General features: G+C 34.2%; 1 protein-coding gene across 2 annotated transcripts in view; it reads left to right on the forward strand.

The window, feature by feature from the left end:
- Positions 1 to 14,900: 14,900 nt before the first annotated feature.
- The window catches only part of kcnq1.1 (potassium voltage-gated channel, KQT-like subfamily, member 1.1), a 108,796-nt gene continuing 101,762 nt past the window's right edge, over positions 14,901 to 21,934 (forward strand). For both annotated transcript variants that reach the window (XM_074667029.1, XM_074667030.1), the window contains exon 1: positions 14,901 to 15,454. In XM_074667029.1, coding sequence (XP_074523130.1) covers positions 15,096 to 15,454 — 359 coding nt within the window. In that variant the 5' untranslated portion in view covers positions 14,901 to 15,095. The remainder of the gene's footprint in view (positions 15,455 to 21,934) is intronic.

Raw genomic sequence — 21,934 nt, forward strand, 5'->3', positions numbered from 1 at the left:
TCTCTGAGCTGCTGTCATGTTCCACCTATCATCGTCTCCTCTGATCCCTGTAAAAACAGGAGGTATGAAAACTCATGTGAAGTAACAAGAAAACACTTATAATGAAATACTCAAACTTACAGAGCTGAACCCAGACAATAAAAATGTTTTCACTTGAAAAAATAAAAACCTGGTTTAAAAGGCAGCAGATCTCTGCAGGGAAATATGGGAGACTTGTCACCTGAACCATCACTGTAAAGCAGCTTAGTCACCGACACCGGCTGAAGAGAGTTCCTCCACATCGACCGCTCAGAGCTGACAGCCTCATTTACATAAAACCTGAGAGCAATCATCACCTGCAGGGCGGGCACGGGGTGCGTTTGTGTCAGACACGCCACAGGTGGAGGGGAGAGCTCTGAGATTAATTCAAACAAGACGGAGTGGACAAAAACCAAACCTCCAGATCAGCTCAGAGTCTGATTACAGATCTCTGTCTCTCATCTGGAAACACTTTCATCATCATCCTGTAAACAAAACACACAGCTTTCATCTGTTTTCATTTCTGTGAATGTTTCATTTTCTGTCTGTACGAGTCGACCGACCTGTCTGACTTCACAGACGCGGTATGATTGTTCCTTCATTCCTTTCCTTACTTCCTTATTTGTTTAGAGGTTTGGATCCCATGTGCTCCCAAGAAACTTCCTGTATTTTAAGGTGTTGATGATGTCACCGCTGACTTTACTGGGTCATACCAAATGAAGGGGATTTACTTTTCTAAATTATGTCATTTTTTGCTGAAATATCCATCCTTTAGTTAACTTACAGAAAGCACTTGTTTGGTTTTGATTATTACCTGAAATAACTGAGATAATGTTGAAAAAGAATGTGATTTGAAGCGCTTTACCTCAGGAGGATTGAGGAGTCGGTCCTCCCTGTTTTGGTGCAGACCTGTGTGGTAATTGAAGGGACTACATAAGCAGCATGCTCCTGCTTTGTTAGGCTCATGTTTGTTAAGTTTTCACACCTAATAATTTGTTTCCTTAACCTCACTTACACTTTAAAGATGTAACTTTTAAATGAATTCCTCTGGATAAGTCTGCAGAGTTTGCGACCACTCCACAGAAACGGTATGTTTAATCAAATTTTAGTGATGTTTTTCACCCCACTACTGGTCCAACCTATTGGACCTTGCTGATGTGCTTGTGCTTGTGTTGCTTTGTTTCACCTTCGATAACCCAAACCAACCCTGACAGCTCCAAACCAGTAATTACACAAACACAATCCTCTGCTCCTTATTAAGCTCTGGCAGAAGCTGCCAGGAGAAATCAGGTTTGCAGGCTCTGTGGCCACTTCGAAATTAATCTCTTCTGAAAATGAACTTCTGCAAAGGAACTTTACCTGATTTCACATCATAGTACTGACCAGGGGTCTGCAACCTTTACCTTCAGAGGAGGCATTTTTCCTCAGCTCACCTGGATTAAAGTCATACAGGAGCCACACAATCTACTTTATCTTTACAACAAAGACTATAGGGTGTAAAAAAAACTTAATGCATAGTTTAAACTAGTGAATAAATATCTAAACCAGACGTTCTTTGGAGTTCATGAAAATGTACAAGTGATGTCTTGTTTTTTTTTTTTTTAGTTTAGAAAAAAATAGAAAAATTAGAAAAATTAGAAATACATAAATAAATAGATAATGTAAAAACTAAAATTGCATAAGTTCAACAATTAAAGAAATTTTAAAAAAAATGCAAAAAAACAAAAAATATCACAAATGTAAACAATTTAAAAATATATAAATTTTAAAAAATTTAAAATTTCAAAAGTCAGAAATAAAAAAACTACTTAACTTAAAAAGAATTATTTAGAATGTGAAAATTATATTTTAGAAAATATAAATTTTTTAAAAATTTGAAAAAAAAAAAATACCAGAAATTTAATGTCAAAAATATCAAGAATGTAAAAAATATATATATATATATATATATATATATATATATATATATATATATATATATATATATATATATATATATATATATATATATATATATACATATATATATATATATATATATATATATACATATATATATATATATAAAAATATATATATATATATATATATATATATAAATATATATATGTGTATATATATATATATATATATATATATATATATATATATATATATATATATATATATATATATATATATATATATATATATATATACATTTAGAAAAAAATATAAAAAAAAATCAAAATTAAAGAAAATTCATAAAATGCCACAATATCAAGAATGTGAATTAAAAAAAAAAAAAAGATTATTTTCAAAAACTTGAAAAAAAATCTTAAAATATTAGAAATTGAATAATATGCCAAAACATCAAGAATGTGAAAAAAAATAAAAATATATATATATTTTTTTTTAATTTGAAAAATTATATATATCAGGAATTTAAAAAATGATTAAAAATGTTAAAAAATTAAGAAATTCCTAATTTCCAAAATAAAATTTAAAAAACGATTAAAAAAAAAGAAAAAAAAAAGAAAAGGTATTCCAAGTTTCCGAACAACTTTGAAATTCCCCTCCAAAAATTGAAATTTTAAGAAATGGCAAAAGCTTCAGGTTTCTTTTAAAGAATATTTAATATGATGACATATTGAAAATGTGCCTTGACTAACTTTTTTTGTTGTTTGCTAATGTTCTGCCACATATCAATCATGCATAATTATCCAGCACGTTGGCATTAAATGAATCCATCCACACAGAATTAAAATCAGTATTTTCTTCCAGATGAGTCTTTTTGTAGATGTAGTTATCTTCCCAGGGCTGTAAAACTTGAGGTTAGCCACAGGTGCATGGAAAGTTGGTTGGCTGTTGATGTTGTAGGAGGTGAAGTTGAGCAGCCAGTTAAGACCCTTGTGTCGGTGACTTAGTGGTTTTAGCTGGAAAGTGGGGGGGGAGGCGGGGTGTACAACCCCAGGCCGAGCCTTGCTCATTACTCCAGTGATGTCATGGCTCTTGCCGCCCTTCTGTCTTCATTCTTAGGGAATGTTCGGAGCCATATGTTAGATTAGTATCGTATCAGTAGAGCACAAATAATGGATTCAGAGCTGAACGGTTTTGGGTTTTGGTTTCTTTACTCGGGGCACATCCGTACATGAGTATATGAACTGACTAATTCTGCTGCTGTCAAACTTTTTAACCCAGGCTCTGATGATGGAGGTTGGGTGTGATTGACAATAAGTTCCCTCTGTCTAGTTTTCTCCGCTCTCTGCAGAATCCGATGCAGATTTTGGGCACGTCGCCTTGTGCAGATGGAAGTCTAAAAACCCCCAAAGCTCCTCCTCTCCTTATCATTACACAACGCGACTCAGCATGTCCCCTCGTCCTTTATTATTTAGCAACAAGCTGTTCCTGTTTCTGGAGCTTTCAGGAGGTTTCAACCTGGAACTTATTGTCAGAAAACATCAAGATTTGCTCTTTTGATGCTGTCCTGTCCTGTTGGATCGCAAACACTGGGTTTGTTCTGTTTCGTATCTTGGTGATGTATCAGGCTACTATCATCCTGTCACGTTCAGTAATCATCTCCATGGACAGAGATGCAGTAAACCCGGCGACTGGTTTATTCTGCTTGTTTGAGTTCCAACGTTTGCTAATTACTGAGACTTTACTGCTTTCTGTGCTTATTCCCTAACGGCTGATTTCTCTTGTTTACTGTGTGTTTCTGTTGTTGACAACATTACCAAAGGGGATTACTCTCACACACAGAGCCCGTTCTCCTGCATTGTTGCAGACAGATAAGATTGGAAGACTGTGAAGAGTCCTAGCTTTTGGTACGTGGCGTCTTAAATCATTTAGTAAAGGTTGTATAAATCAAAGAGTGCTTTCCGTGTTCAGACCAGTCGTTTTATATCAGGGAAAAACACCTGGGCTGGATACAGCACAGGTACAGTGTAATTAGGAGAATTAAATTAGTTGTTGTCACATTTAAACAGTCACCACCTCACCATGGACACCACTGGTGGTTCCAGTGTTTTAGGGTTGTAACTACATTAGGAAACATCTGCAGCTCATGGCCACCAACCGTTTCCATGTTTTGCCCTTTTTTGGCTGAGCAACTGATTGTTCTCATTATTAATTAATTCATTTACTTATTGTTTGTTTGTTGTTGAGTTATTTTGAGTTTACTTCATTTTACTAAATTTTGTTTCTTTTTCTTCTTATATTCTTATTTTATGATTCTATTTGGGGAGGTATCTTGGATAAGCCCACCTTGGGGTTTTTTTCACCTCTCCAGTACTTTCTGCATTTTTTTGTATGCCAACGTAACTATTTGTAATTCATAATGCAAATAAAATAAAACATAATAAAATTAAAATTACAATTAAAATTGAATTTAAATAAAATAAAAATAAAATAAAACAGAACAAAATCAAAATGAAAAAAAAAAATCAAATTAAAATACAATAAAATTGACTTGAAATAAAAATCAAAATAAAATAAAACAGAATGAAATAAAACTGAAAAAATAATAAAATTAAAATCAAATGAAAATAAAATAAAATAAAATAAAAAAATAAAATAAAATAAAAAAATAAAATAAAATATAAATAGAATAAAATACCTGCTGCCTTGTGATAAGTAATGAGGTAGCTTTAGCCTTTGGTCTCAAAGGAAACATTATCCTTTAAAATATGGCCACAATCTTTATAGACAGTCCTTATCTTTTTGTTTAAGTAAGATAAAAAAGTTATTAAATCAATGATAGATATTCTTAATTTGCAGCACTTTAAACTTGGAATACAGGTAGTTTAAAATGGTACTAACAGCCCCCTACTCTGAGCCTGCTATAAGAGGAAAATGATTTACAGTGTGAATAGAGAGTGTTAAACTGAATTTATGATTTGTTTAGGCGTCATACAGTCTCTCTGGTACCCCTGTCGTAGTTTTACATGGCTCAAATCTTTAAAGATATATATTTTTATGATAACAAAAAATCATTTTCCCGTGCTTGTGTTTCAGCAACCCCAGTCAGTCTCTGTCTGAAACGCTTTGTTTCAGCTGTTGTCTCTTTAAACCTTGGATTATTGTTGACGAGTCCGCAAGGTCCGCATGGCTATGTGCTAACGGATGACGTCATTTTAGCAGCCTAGCTCTGTTGCATGGTCTTTTCAAGTGGAAAATTTCTGCATAGTGCACCTCTGAAAATTTCTAACTTTTACAGAGACGTGCAAACAAACCAGAGCTCCAAGTGTCAGCAGATAAAAAGTATTGGCATTAAGATAAATCATCACACAGAGATCACCTTGAGTTAACTGTTTGATATGCAATTCCAAACTCGGCAGAGAAGAGGAATTGGTGAAAAAATAAAAAATAAAATAAACAGTGTAATCAACTTCTTCTACTTTAGTTTAGTACTGTGGTAGGCATGTGTTCCTGAATACATCGCCCCCTGCAGTTTGGGAATGGACTCTGGAGTATTAAAAAGTATAAAAGCCAGATGCACTCACTTGTGGTAATAAAGAATAATACAGCCCTAAGGCTCCCTGCCCCACAAACGCTGTTCCTTCTGATTGGACAGCCCTCTGTAGGCCTGTCCCGGGCAGACCTTGGTGTTTGAGGCCCGTCCTCCAATTTAGGAGACCTTTATGTGATGACCTCATTATGTGAAGAATGTATGCTATCTTTTAGCAGAGAGCATTTTAAGCAGTTTACAGCACACAAACACATCATGGTTTCAAATATGTCCACGTTTGGTCTGAACATCCTGCTTTTTTAATTTATTATATCCACATTTACAACATGGGAGAACATCATACTGCCTCTGAGGTACAGAGTGTAGAGTGAATAAAAGACTTGAACAAGGCTTTTTTTACCAATATAGGAACAGGTCTCCTTCATCCAAGGTCACCATCCCTCACTGCAGAGTTTCTACAGGAGTATAGAAAAAACTAGTTACATACGTATGTGCCTTTGTGTTTTCTGAGTGTCAGCATTAAGTGCACCACTTGGCTGATCGTGGATAATAAAAATAATAGTGGTTCTCTACTTCGATAGAGTTTTGATGGTAAAGCCTTGATAAATAGAGAACCGTACTCATCATGCATCACAAAAGCTTCTCGTCCTCATTGGCTGAACGTTCTCTGACCCAGATCATTGCAGACGAACCCAACAGAAACAAACTGTATTTATTTATTTTAAATAATTTTGCCAATTTTTCAGCATTGCTTTGCACTTTCAAAGTCTGGAGTTATTTCCAATTTACTGCAGTTTATATAAAAGTAAAACGGTTTAAAATGTAGAAAAACACAGAAATCAAACATTGGGATCAGATTTTAAGTTTGATCACTATATATCTATATATATATATATATATATATATATATATATATATATACCTCTAGTTTAACAGCACAGGGAAGATAACCTACAAAAAGACAAATCTGGAAGAAAATACAGGTTTTAGTTTTGTGTGGATGGATTAAAATGATTCAGGCATACTTATTTTTTTTGTTTTATTTTTTTTCCAAATTATAAATTTCCCTATCTTTTTAAAAATTCTGAAAAGTTTGGATTTACAATTTTTTTTTAATTTTATGCAATTTTTTGAATATTTCAAAAACAATTATTTTGAACTTGATATTTGAAGTTTTTTTTAATGTTTTGAAAATTCTTGAAATTTCATTTTTTTTAAATTCCTTTAAAAAAATTAGTTAAACTTTTTTTTTTTTTATTTGTAAAGTGTCAAATTTGTTTGATATAGATATGTGTGTGTGTGTGTGTGTGTATATATAAATATATATATATATATATATATATATATATATATATATATATATATATATATATATATATATATATATATATATATATATATATATATATATATAAACAGTGAATTGAGTCTATTCTCATTTTAGATTGTAGCCTAAATAGAGTCATAAATGGTGGAGATTACTGATAGTTAAGAGTCTCATTTGTCGCTGTTTTCAGTTCCTTTAATAATGTGGACCACATCATACTTCCTCTTTGATCCCCACAAATCCTGGATCAAATCGTGGGTCGGATTTGATGGGTTGGAGGGCCGGATTCAGCTTGCGGGCCACCAGCTCATGGTCAGTGTCCTACAGGCTTTAAATGTGGCAAATATGACTCATATTACAAAGACAGAACATGAAGTGACAACATTTGACAATGCTCCTTCTAAAGCAATTTAAAAAATAACAATAATTAGAAAATAAGAGAAAAGTTTAGGGTGGCCCTGGGTCCTCTAGGCCCACCCATATTGCAGCCCCTGCTTCCCAAGTAACGGAGAGCCAAAGCTGTGCAGACATAGTCCTCCTTTTCTATTTCACCCTCTCACAGATACACCCATTGTGTCCTCCCCGTCCAGGCATAAGTGGGACCCATTTCTGGGGCTGAATTCAAATGGGCCTTTGGACGGGGACAGCCTTGTCATATTTGGTCTGGAAGCACAGACTTCAAAAGATGCAGCTGAAGTGGGCCACAGTGACTCCAGCATCCTCAGCTCAGTGGAGCACACGCTGAAGACATTTCATCATTATTAATTGGGTTATAGCCCAAATAAGGAGACGCTCATCCATCTTTACACGTTCATGTCTCGGCGTGATCAGCCATGTCTTCACATGAATAGGCTTAGCCACTGATAATTTGTTTACACGAGCATCCAGGGAGAGCTTCACAGTCCCTTTATGTGTTTATGTTTCTCATAAATATGGAGGACAATCGAGCTGAGATACCGTGACTAATTTTAACTGACTGGCCTGAACGCTTGGACAGAGTCTGTTTGGAGAGGCTGTCTTGGAGGTACCATGCAGAAACATTTCAACCTTATGTAACAGAGTATGAGCTCAAAGCGCGTGTGACAGGAGCGATGAATCTTTTGGAGACTCTTGGTGCTCCAGCTGTGATTTCAGGATGCTGTGCTTGTGCCGTCTCTGCCTTTCTTTCCCCTCTGGTTTCCATTTCATCAGTTAATTACTATGAAATGTTGTTGTTTGTTCCTGCCTGCAAACTAAATTATCCCTTGTTGCTGGGGTGTCGGCAGACATTGGGAGAAGAATCCCTTAATCTCATCTGGATCAACCTGGGTAAACAGCAGTTAATGACGTTCATGCCCTCACAGGAGGATCTGAACCTCCACATTTCTCCAGCGTTGTTGCTATGAATGAAACCAGACTCTGAAAGCTCCTGGCTGCCCTCTGGCATCAACTTCAATAGTTTTTTTTTTCCTCTTGTGGGAACCTTCTGAATTGCTTGTTGGACATGGGTTGAAATGCGTTATATTATTCGCTCTCAGGAGAATGAGTAACAATGATGCAACAGTAATGTTACAGGTGAAGTGATGGGAGAGGAGTGAAATAGTGGAGTGGATGTATACTGCCTGTTCTGGCTGATATACCCTTAGACATTTCCTTTTGAGAGCATCCGTTGCAGTGAATGTTGGTTTGAATTTACAAAACAATTCATTAACCTATGAATCAGCTATGATGATGGTTGGTAATGTATTTAGTGGAGGTCTGGTTGATTTATTCTGTATTGAGATCAAAGGTCTGCAACCTGGGGCTGTGGAGCCTCATGCGCCATTAGTAAATATGTATTGAAATGAAGATTTTTCTTTTTTTTTTTTTTTCAGAGAGTATTGAAGATTAAAGACACTGGAAATAAAAAAAAATTGTGCATTAACATTTTGCTGAACTAAATCTTCATCACATCTGTCAAAAAAGCCTGCAAAACGACAAATTTTAATTATGTGTGAATGGATGTATATCATCACGTAACTTTGTACAATTTTATAACTTCAAATGTTTATAATATTATCATCTTTTCCAAATTTTGAAAAGTTCAAAATTCTTTTGACAGTTTTGCAGATTTTTTATATTTCAATTTTTTAAAATTTCGTTTTTTGCGATTTTTTCAAAAATAAAAAAAAGTTTTAAAAAATGATTTTTTTTTGTTTTGCAAATTCTTAGAATATATATATTTTTTAATTTACATAAATATTTTTTTGTAAATGTTCATATCTATAAAATTTAGATTCTTGAAAATTTGTATGAATTCAAAATTGTTAAACATATTTGCAAAATTTTAAAATGTAATTTTTTGAAAATGTGCTTAAATATATATTATCTAAAAATGTGCAAATTTATGAAATTTCGATTCTTCTTGGAAATTTTAATTCATAATTGTGAACTTTCGCTTTATTATAAAATTCTTGCATTTTTTTTAGAAAATAAAAAAAAGATGAATTTGACATTTTTTCCCAATTTAATTTTTTAAAATGTTTTGCAAATTTCTGAAATTTCATTTTTCTGCAAATTTACTTAATTAAAAAAAATATATAATTTTTTAACCCAATTTTTGTCTTTTTTTTAATTTTGCAACTTCTGAGTTTTTCTGATATTTCCATTTTTTATTTTATTTTATTTCATTTTTTTGCAAATTTATAAAATTAAGAAACTAAGACACCACATGTACAATTTTATTAATTTGAACAACTTCTGTTTCAGATAATTCATCACTAGATTTTATATATATGTTTTATGTAAAGTTTTTTTTACACTTCATTGTCTTTATCGTGAAGATCAAGTCGATTTTGTGGCTCCTGGATGACTTTAATCCAGCTGAGCTGAGGTAAAGTGGCTCCTATGAAAGTAAAGGTTGCAGACCCTCGGTTTAGATCAATCTGTAAAATCCAACATTTCATTTCATTTTCTCAAACGTCAGGGTGGGTGACCTTGAAGATAAGTGCCCCCTTCTCTCCCTGTGTTAATAACCAAACTGCAGCGTGTTGAAGTGAACAGGAAGGAGCAGTGAGAGTTGTGTTTAATATCTACCTGGCAACAGATCCTGTCAACAGGAGGATGCCTCTCCTCTCTTATTAAAGCCTGCTGCAGTGAACTTGTTTTCCTCCTCCTTGGACTCGCTGAGCCAAGGTCAGAGCAGAAACAATCCACGGGGTAACCTTGTCAAACTCAGCTGCATGTGTCCACACAGTTTCTCTGGATTACACTAACACCTGAGCTGACGGCTTTACTTTCAAACTGTAATAAATCACACATGTGGCAGAGGAGCAGTTTTCAGGGCATGTGCTGTATCACTGCAGCTGCAGCATGTCACAACAGAAACATGAGCCACGGTGAAGCTTTATTAATTTATTTATTTACTTTTCTTTCATTATTTTTAGCTGGGACAGAAAAGATCGGTGTTGGTAAGGCTGAGCTTTTCACAGGTCAATTCAGCACACAGGTCTGAGAACAAAATTTAGAGCAGCAGTTCTCAAACTTTTTAGTGCGTGTCCCCCCGAAATAATGGTTCCAGAGTCTAGAGACCCCAGACTCCCTGAGGTGGTTAAATGCTGCTCAAAGCCACCTGCACATGAAGTAGTAAGCTGATGTAAAAACCTATATATGCTCAGTCACCCTGACATTGAAGGGGCTGTGTGGAGTCAAACCAGGAGCTGAAGTGTTAAATCTTAATATGCTGCGTGAAATAAAACGCTGGCTGTGTCTCAATTCAGGCTGTGACCTTCGGAGGACCCCGACTTTGTAGCCAGTATAGACCGCAAAGGCTGAATTAAATTGAGACGGTCTGGTCTACGAAGCATTTCCTGTTTTTCACCCTAGACTTCACACAGCGTCGCCCTCACCTGTCAGGCTTACATTACTTTTCAAACACACGTAAACCAAAACTTTACATGTAAAACAGGATGTTTTTCTTTTTTTTCTCTTTTTTGTGTCATTATTATTGTTATAATAATAATAATTATTATTATTATTATTATTATTATTATTATTATCATCATTTTTATATTAGTATTATTATTATCATTATTATTATTTTATTTCTTTTTATTATAATAATAATAATAATAATAATTATTATTATTATTATTATTATTATTGTTATTATTATTATTATTAGTAGTAGTAGTAGTATTATCATTATTGTTATTAGTAACATTATTATCATAATTATCATTTTATTTCTTTTTATAATTATAATTATTATCATAATAATTATTATTTTATTTTTTATTATTATCATCATTATTGTTATTATTATTTATTTTATTTTTAGTATCACTATCATTATTATTATTATTATTATTATTATTATTATTATTATTATTATTATTATTATTATTATTATTATTATTATTTTTATTTTTTTTATTTTTTATTTTTATAGAGTATAGAACCACCATTTACATGTGAGTAAGGCAAAAATGTAAATTTTCAACATCTGAACAAGTGCTGGGGGATGGTTAAAAATAAATAAATAAATAAATAAAATCTGCTGAAATGATTTAATGTCTTTTTTGAAATACTTGTAAAATATATATATATATATATATATATATATATATATATATATATATATATATATATATATATATATATATATATATATACACACACACACATTTAATATAAAACAAAAAAAAGTATTTTATTTCCCCCAGAGAATCTACATTGTTGAACATCTTTTTATTTGATTATAAGATTTATAAATAACTGTTTTTCCTCAGTATATTACTTGAAAAGAGCCCAAACAACATATTTTTTACACAGTAAAACAAAATATTCTTTGATGTTTTAGAAATACAATCACATAGTTGTTGCCAGAAATCTTTCACATCTGGATAAAACGGGACTCCTTCTGGAGTTTGGCCATGTCCATCATCTTTGGCGTTCATAGATCTTGGGTTAAGTGAAGCCATGAAGGATTCACCGAGGAGCCTTTAAAATGGGACAGCCTTCAATGCACCGCTGTGTCGTAATCAGTTCTCAAATCCAGCTGCACCCTCTGGATTGGGACACAGCCCCTGAGTTTGCTATGACTTCCCCGAAACTTGTTGACTCTGAAGCAGAAGTAACAGTCACATAGAAGTCATTTCCTGTATGAGGAAAGAGTTTAAGGGTCAATGCATGAAATCTGTGGAATGTGCTGAGGCCAGATGTTGAAAGGGCTCCATCCTCCACTGTCTCAAGGACATGACCCTTAAAGCCAGTACTTGTTGTCAATGCAAGTAAATGGAGAACAGGTTTTCTTCTTAAAGTTTCTGTGAGGAGTTTCAAAGTCATTTTGAAAAAGTCTCACTTTTTTCATAGATATATGCCAGATCCTAATCCACACTTTGAAATGAGATTACCAGCATCAGTGTAGGTTATTTTCAGATGCTACTCTGTAAGATGGACCAAGCAGGACCAATTGATTCACGACACGATTAAGTCTCTATGACAACACCGCGCCAGCTGACAAAGTTTAGTTGAGAGAAGAGAGATCTGTGTTTTTCTCTGCTGATTTCTGTGATTAATTTTGTAGTGATGGTGGACACTGGAGCTTAACTGTCAGACAGAAAAAGGACAAAAATCTGTTCTCTATTCATTTGCATCGATAACAACCATGGTGTGTAATGGATCCCTATAACTGTTCAGTGTTTCATTGGCTGTAAACAACAGATTTAGACAACTTGCCTCAAAACATTCCAGATCTTCCACGTTATGACCTTTAACCTCTTCCCTCAGACGGGAAATCACAGGAAATGTGTACAATACCGCTCTGTGTTGCATGCTCTGGAGAGTCGTATCAAACTCGTTGTTCCTTTAAATGCAGCTTGTTGACATTTTACCCTTTAATTCCTCGTAGGACAGTTAGCAAACACATAACTCATTGTTTCGATGGAAAAGGGAAGTAAACCCCCACAGATTTCACACTGAAACTCTCACTTTAAGCAAAAACACATGTGGTGAAATGTCCAAAGGTTTTTCAAGGGCACGTTCATGTTCCCATGTCAGCTAATTTTCTGCTTCATGTCGGTTAATAGACAATTTGGATCTTTAGAAATTAAAAGATGAATGAATGATCTCAGACTGATACTGATTTATTTTTCAGGGAAATGTAGAAATATAAGTACTATGAAGGATATTTTGAGGTGAAACACCTATGAAGCTTTATTTATCATAAATAAAGTTTAAAAAGTAAAAATAATCAGTTACTTACCTTTATAACTTTTCTGTATCCATTGGGATAACTGACCTCTTCAATTTCTGCTGTGGCTGCACTTCCATTCAGTTGTCACTTTTGCATTTTGTATTTTGGTTTTTGCATTTGTTTTTGCTATTGTGCTGTAGCTTTTGCATTCTTTTTTTGCTCTTTTATTTGTATTGTTGATTTTGAATTCTTGTTGTTGCTTTTGCAATTGTGTTTTTTGCTCTTTGTATTTATGGTTTGGCTTTTGCATTCAGGTTGAAGCTTTTGTACATAGTTTGGGAGCTTTTGCATTTGTTTTGTCACTTTTACATTCAGGTTGTGGCTTTTGCATTTGTGTATTTTGCTCTTTGTATTTATGCTTTGGCTTTTGAATTAGAGTTCTAGCTTTTGCACTTAGTTTTGGGGCTTTTGCATTTGAGTGTTTTGCTCATTGTATTTATGATTTGGATTTTGCATTAGAGTTGTGGCTTTTGCTCTTAGTTTGAGGGCTTTTGCATTCTTTTTGTCACTTTTTTATGATGTTGTTGCTTTTGCATTCAGGTTATGGCTTTTGCATTGGTCTTTTTTGCTCTTTGTATTTAAGGTTTGGCTTTTGCAATCAGGTTGTGGCTTTTGTACTTAGTTTGGGGGGGTTGCATTTGTTTTGTCACTTTTGCATTAGTTTTGTTGCTTTTGCATTCATGTTTTGGCTTTTGCATTTGAGTATTTGCTCTTTATATTTATAATTTGGATTTTGTATTAGAGTTGTGGCTTTTGCACTTAGTTTTAGGGCTTTTGCATTCTTTTTTTCTCTTTTTCATTTATTTTGTTGCTTTTACTATTGTGTTGTGGCTTTTGCATTGGTCTTTTTTTGCTCTTTGTATTTTCATTTGGCTTTTGCATTACTGTTGTAGCTTTCCTTAAGAGTTTTGTGGCCGTTACATTTATGGTGACACTTTGGCATTCCTTTTTGTCATTTTTGTGTTTTATTCTCACTTTTGCATGATTGTTGTCCCTTTTGGATTCGTGGTTTTGCTCTTGTATTCGTTTGTAGCTTTTGCAATCATTTTTTTTGCATTTGAGTTGAAGCTTTTGCATTTGTGTTTTATGCTTTGTATTGATGTTTTGGCTTTTGTATTTAGTTTTGTAGCGCTTGCACTTCGTTTTGGAGCTTTTGCATTTGTGATTTTTGCTCTTAATATTCTTGTTTTTAAATTTTTCATTCGGGTTTTTTGCTCTTGCATTTCTGTTGTAGCTTTGGCACTCGTGTTGTCATTTGTGTTTGTGTTTTCACTTTTACATTTGTGCTTTTTCCTTTTTTTTATACTGGTAGACGAGTTTGCATTCCTGTTGTAGCTTTTGCATTTCGTTTTGTGGCTTTCACATTATCAATGAAGCTTTTGCATTCCTTTTTTGTCATTTTTGCATTGAATTTCTCACTTTTGCATTTGTGTTTTTTTGCTCTTGCATTCCTGTTGTAGCTTTGCATTTGCCATTGAATCCTTATGTGGCCTTTGCAAACTGTTTGACACCCACCAGTCACAGTACATAATCAAATTATACTTTCATGAATTTCACTTTTTTTCTCTTTCCCATCAGTTGTTTTTGTTTACTGCACAGCACTGTCAATGACAGGTTTGTCTCTGCATCTACTCTGAATCCTGTAGCAGCTGGCAAAGACAACGGCTCTGTGTTTCTCAGCGCATATTTGAGGATGGAGTTCATCAGTTCCAGATTGCCTCCATGCAGTTTTTGCCAAACAGTAAAATGTCTGGACAGCTGGCGACTCACTGCGCACCGCCTGGCGCCCGCAGCTCTCCAGGCTGATAAGTGCTCTGACAGAGGTGGGGGATATTCATTCAGGGCTGGGGCTGGCCATATCCTCAACAACCCAGAGAGCTGTAAAGTTGTGTTAAAGGAACACCATCCCAGTGATTCAGAGCAGCAGTAACTCAGTTTATGTTCCTCTTTGATGCGCCCTGGTGCGGTGAGGCGCGCAGCAGAAGGTGAGCGCACACGGGCGAACATTTGTTCCTTTCTCTGAGTTATCGAGAAGAAGGAAGTGTGAAAAAGTTCACCACGCAACAGAAGAAAACGAGGAGGGCGCGATGGCTAATTCCGGCTTCTACCAGGAGAGCAGGCAGAGGTCCTCAGCCGGGACACGTGGAAGGAGACCACCGGATTTGGAGCTGTCGGAGACCACGTTTGGCGCGTCTGATCCAGGAACACCTGCGGGCGACGACGCGTTTTTTCAAAGAGACAAAATGTCTGAGGAAGGCAACACCCCCACGGAGGTGCCCCACATTCACCTGCACCCCTACGTCTCCCATCCTCGCATGTCTGTGCGGATGTCTGTGTACAGCACCGGGGCGCGACCTGCTCTCACCTACGCCTACGTCCAAGGACGCGTGTATAACTTCCTGGAAAGGCCGTCTGGCTGGAAATGTTTCGTGTATCACTTCACAGTGTGAGTGTTTTTTATTTTCCTAATCATCCGCATCCATTGGGTATTCAAGGATATAATTGCAACTCCAAGATGATAATTAAACAGGGAGTTAATTGCGCATGCAGAGCCTTGGAAGCCCTTACTACAAAGAACTGTTAATCCTGTGAATTTGAGAAAGATGCTGCACAGATATCACAGCACAACCCGGGTCCCTGCAGGAATATTACACAGATATTTAAGTGTAGCCATAGCAGATTAAAAAAAAACACCACATAATTTATCACAGGGAAGAGAATCACTGACAAAACAAGGCCTCCTGGGAGCACTAAAGGAATATTATACATATCTTTCATTTGGGAGATTGTTTTCCTCAGCTCTATTGAAGGTTTAATTTGCCTGAACAGTCTGAGAGTAGGAGCACTGTAGAGTTTCTGTTTAGCATACAGAGTGACTCAAACAACAACTTTAAAAACAAGTCGACTGGAAGTGTTTAAGTATGAGAGGCTTCGAACGGAAACTTTAGGTTGTAAGATTTATTCAGCGTTATACATAATTTGTCACAAATAACAGAGGTGCAAGAAATCAACAACCTCAAAGACGCTATGAGGATCTGATTTAATTAGACTGCAGTGCCACCTTCTGGCCTGGAGTTTCCGCACACTGTTGTAAATTACTTTTAGTGAGGTGTTAAGTAGCGTCAAAGTTTGAAATGTGACATTGTAGTAGCTGGCTATATGTAGTGCTATCGGCAGCCCAGTGTCTGTAATGTGTAACGTTAAGTAACCTCACTCTTCATTTTATTGATAGACTCTCAAGTTTGAACAGACCACTGCAGAATAACTGCTGACTGTGGGTTGGAATGAACATCAACACAAACAGTTTAGCTCTTTAGCCTTTAGCTCGTGCTCTATCTCTCTCCTGTTTATCTTTCTTCTGCTCTTCTGTCCTTTTTCTGCCTGACAGTTAGGCTCCAGTGTCCACCATCACTACAAAATTAATCACAGAAATCGTTTTCAGCAGAGACAAACACAGATCTCTCATGTCTAAAGTAAACTTAGATGGGCTGTAAATCAATCTGGTCCTGCTAGACCTGATCAGGAAGCTACTAACAGGCATTTATTAAGAAGGAAGACTTTTTCAAGACCACTTAGAAACTTATAATTTTCAAAAATAACTTAACGAACCATTTTTTCCTAAAAAATATAATATAAACTAAAGGTTTTTAAGTTTGCATCATCCCATAGTTTAACACCAACAACAGAAACACATCTTTTCTAGTTTTTTAGCTTTAACAGAAAATTTGCTAACACTTTTGCCCAGAACCTGGAAGTGAGTTTAATTTTGCTGTTAACATTATCAGCAGTATTTTATCATAACTCAAGTCAGAAAGTTTTATAATGTGTAAATTTATGATGACTAGGCATACGGCTCTTTTTTGTTTGCTAAATAACTAAAATAATAATAATAATAATAATAATAATAATAATGATAATAATAATTGTATAATTATATTATTATATAATTATACAATTATGATTATAATTATTGTATTTATTTATTTATTTGTTTATTTGTATTTTTTTAAATAAAAAATAAACAAAATAAGAATTATAATTGTATAATTATATAATATTATTATTGTATTTTATTGTATATTATTATTATTTATATTAAATAATATATTATAATTAAATAATTATATATATATATATATATATATATATATATATATATATATATATATATATATATATATATATATATATATATATATATATATATATATATATATATATATATAAAAAATTATATATATATAATTTGTTTTCTCCACTTTTCTACACAGTAGGACATGTAGGGAACAATAAGTGGATAACAAATTATTTTTTAATGGCTAATAATTTGAAACTCATCTAGATTTTTACAGAATTCCCACTGACTTTGAGCTTTTACCCTTTTATATCATCAATTTGTTGTTTCCATGGAAACTTATTGTCAATCACAACCCAAGAAACTTGGTTTGGAAAGCTTTTCAATGCAAACATTATGAATCTTACTTGTTATATCCTCACTTATTTTATTTTTATTCCCAAAAAATTTAGCTTTTTTTTTTCTTTTTTTAATATAAAGAGATAACTTATTAACAAACCAAGTTTTGAGACTTTCTAGCTCACTTCTAGTGTCAGTCAAGAGTTTCTTTTAATTTTTACCCAAACAAACTAGATTTGTGTCATCTTCAAAGTTAATGAATTTAAAGAAAATTAACTGGTTATTAACGACAGGGATGAGTGCTGGTCTTCAGTGTTGGGAGCACACATCTGCTAAATCCACCAGATCATGAAGATGTCACGCTGAGGTTCACCCGCTGGATCTGATGTGACAGCTCTGTCGCTTTGCTTCACTGTCACTTCTTCTGACAAATCAAATGTAACTGATGATAAATATTTCTCTTAACACTGCTGACGTGAGGCCAAGAGATGCATTTCACTGTTTTCTCCTCGCAGAGTAACCTTTGTCAGCCCAGTAGATCCAGTCTGAGCGCTCCTGCAGAGCTTCAGGAATGTAGGACATGATCCTCCATGCCTGCTGCCTGTCCCCACTTGCTGCCACTGATAGCAGGCAGCTAAACTTGGCAGCATGTGTGAGCTGTGCAGGAGGCAGCGGCCCTGTCTGGCACTGCCACCCCATGACCCCGCGGTGTCGGAGGGGGACGCAGGGGAATGCAGCCTGTCGGAGCAGGTTAGAGTCTGTGTGACTCAAAGGGAGCATGAGCCAACACAGTGCAACTCAAATAGGTTAAAGCATTACCAAGGATAACAGCACCATACACGCAAGCAGGGACGCTGGTGGCGACTCGGAGAGAAGGGGAATCTTTGAAGTATTATATCATCTGTGTGCACGTCAGGTACAAACCGGAAAGATTAGAAGCTCCCTCGTAAAGGCCACACGACACGCTGATTCCAGGAAAACTCCAGCTGCATGACACAACACCAGGCAGCAGCAGAAAGTCTTTAGAGAAAAACAAACTAACATGTTTCACAAGAGGTGGCTGTGAGTCTCACTGTCCCAGTCATGTGTGTTTTTTTAGGAGTATTTCGAGGGTAAATTGGGACAAATGAGTCTAGTGGAGACTTGTGTCCCCAACTTTCACTACACCAGGGGTCTGCAACCTTCACCTTCACAGGAACCATTTTACCTCAGCTCACCTGGATTAAAGTCATTCAGAAGTGAAAAATTCTACTTTTTCTTCACAATAAAGATAATAAAATTCAAAAAATTTCATACATAGTTAAAACTAGTTAAATATTATCAACAAAAACAAAAAAGGGGGAATAGATGAAATTGTACGGATGATGTGTTGGTTTTTATTTTTAAAGTATTTGCAGAAATTGTAAAATTAAAAAAAAAACATTTTTTATTTTTTTTTTACTAAATTCAGCTTTTTTTGAAATAAAAAAATGAAACAATTTAAAAATTAAAAATGTGAAAAAAATAAACAAAATTGAATTTTGTAAAATTTGAAAAATTAAAATAAAATAAATAAATTAAAATATGCCATCTTTTAGCCAATTTGAAAAAAAAAAAAAATTAAATTAAAAAAAAATAATTAATCAAGATTTTTGGAAGGAAAAAAAATCAGAAATTAAAAAATATCAAGAATAATAAAAATAAAAATATTTCAGAAATTGTTAATTAAAAAAAAATTGAAAAATAATCAAAAAGGTTCAATAATATGACAAGTCTTTGACAACTTTTAATAAAAAAAAAAAAAAGAAATTAAATTGAATAAATTTGCAATTTTTTTTTATATGATAAAAAATGCCCAAATATTATGACCTATTGAAAATGTAGCTCGACTAACTTTTACTTTCTTTTTGGTTTGTTTTTGTTTGCTAATGTGTCACCACATATCAAGCATCTATATTAATCCAGCACATTGTCAGTTAAATGAATTAAAATCAGTATTTTCTTCCAGATGAGTCTTTTTGTAGATGTAGTTATCTTCCCAGGGCTGTAAAACTTGAGGTTAGCCACAGGTGCATGGAAAGTTGGTGGGCTGTTGATGTTGTAGGAGGTGAAGTAGAGCGGTGGCAGGCTTTATTGACAGATGGGATGAAGATTTAGTTCAAATAAATGTTAACGCAGGATTTTATTTAGTATCAGTGTCTTTAATCATCAATACCCTCTGGAAGAAAAATAAAAACTCTTAGAGCCGCAGGTTGAAGACCCTTGGTCTAGAGGGACTACACCTTCAGCAGGATGTGATTCAGAGTGTGTTGATCTTTATGCTGTTTGCTGGTTCGGAGAAGCTTACTGGGGATCCTTGGTACCATGGTGATCCCTTTTTGAGGTCTGTGTGCATTGAAGTAAAGAAAGGAAAGAAAAGAGTTTGGGGGAGGGTTGTGGAATGTAGGGACAACAAGAGAGGAGGGATTGTCAGACGTGAGCTGAACTGCAGAGTTTTAGCAGCTAAGTGAAGCTGTTGTGGTCGTCTCCTGAGCTATGCCAGTCTGCTTTATTGTAGCACAGCTCTGGTTGTAAGACTCTGGATTTTAGAGGCCCCCTCATGGAGATCCTTCAAGATGGTTTGTCCAAAATACGTCATGTTTTTCAGTGTGGTGATCTGTCCAATGTTATCCGATCCTCCAAAAAGAGTAGATTTTCTTCTAACTCAACAGTTTAGAAGATATTAGGATGGTCTCATCGTCCAGTCTGAGACACAGCTCAGGTCACATGACTTATGGTGCCTTATTGCTGTTAGAAAAGAAGCTCAAAGCGTCATATCCAATGTGGCTGTGTCTGCCGATCGGCTTCATCTCACTGTATCAGGAACAGACGGGTGACATCGTGGAGGCCACGCCCATATTTTAGACAGCCTATGGTTTGCAGTCCAAAAACCTTGCACCACGTTGAGTTCCTGTCTGATCTCAGCCCTCGTCCTGTTGTGCTCGTCTGGCTCGAGCTGTTGGCCGCTCTGCTCCAGCGAGTCCCCGGTGGTCCTGCAGCATTTGGTTCACATTCAGAGTTCAGGCAAAATGCCTGGTATGTTTCCTCACTCAGCATGAATTTTCATTCAAACATAAGGATTCTGCATCCCAGAGTCATAACTTCCACGTTTCTACCAGTCTTTGTGTTTTCTGCTGTAAAGAGCTGGGAGGTTGCGCCACATCGTGAAGCGTAGCCCTGACTCCAAAGTTAGACACAGCTCGTGTTCAAGTGGTTTAATTCAACACTGATAAAAAATCTGCCAAATTAAAGCTTTGGAAACAAACATAAAGAAACCTTGAGTTATTTATTTAGAAGAATAACGTCTCTGCCAAGTAGAGAGTACTCAAGTTTCTCGTGTAGGGTTAGTCATTCATGCAGAGCTCAGACAAAAGGAGCAGGTGAGTCAGACACAGCACAGAGTAAACAGTTATGAGATAATGTCTGCATCTGATTCCTGAAATCTGCCCCCAGAGATTGGAGATCATGTAAATATAGAGCAGGGATTTAATGTAACTGCTCAGTGAGAGTCCTAAAAATGGCTGCATGTTCCCAACGCTGAGTCTGCAAAACAAAATCTGTCACCATGTCTGTGATGACACGTTTCTTTATTCAATATGTGGCCCTTAAACAACAAATTTTCTTCCATTTGTTACAGTGAATATGTGCATCCTGGCACTGGCAAATCGTATAGATGACAAAATTAAAAGAGAAGGTCACAATAAGGATAACAAAGGTTAATTCATTAAAAACCAACCAAAACACACAATAAATAAATAAATAAATAAACAAATAAATAGACAGATAAAAGATAGATTAAAAAATAATTAAATAATAAGGGATAAGAAAAGTGAATTTAAAAAAAACAGGGGTTAAAAGAAAGGAATCATAAGAGCAATAATCATAATAATAAAAAAAACATACATAAACTTACACATACAATAATAATAATAATAATAATAATAATAATAATAATAATAATAATAATAATAATAAAAATAATAATAATAATAATAATAATAAAAATAATAATAATAATAATAATAATAATAATAATAATAATATTCATAATAATAATAATAATCATAATAATAATAAAAATAATTAAATATTATAATTATGAATGTTTTCATTATTCTTTATTATTTTTATTATAATTATTCTTATTTTTTATTCTTATTCTTATTCTTATTCTTATTATTCTTATTCTTATTATTATTATTATTATTATTATTATTATTGCACAGCTTCAGTTGCACCTTGCATCCTCTGTTTCTCATTATAATTATTATTACTTTATTTTTCTGTAAATATTTCTATTTTTTTATTCCTATTTTAGTTTGTCATTTACATTAATAAAATATTTTTTTAAAGGTTTCTTCATATTTGTTTATTTTTTTTATCTTTGTCTAAATTCTATCTGCATTTCATTATTTTCTTGGCAATAAAACTTGATAATAATAATAAATATAATAATGATAATAATAATAATAATAATAATAATAATAATAATAA

The sequence above is a fragment of the Halichoeres trimaculatus genome, unplaced genomic scaffold, assembly GCF_033239565.1.
Source record: "Halichoeres trimaculatus isolate MK-OKI-2021-1 unplaced genomic scaffold, fHalTri1.1 fHalTri1_scaffold_3, whole genome shotgun sequence".
In the NCBI taxonomy this organism is placed as follows: domain Eukaryota; kingdom Metazoa; phylum Chordata; class Actinopteri; order Labriformes; family Labridae; genus Halichoeres; species Halichoeres trimaculatus.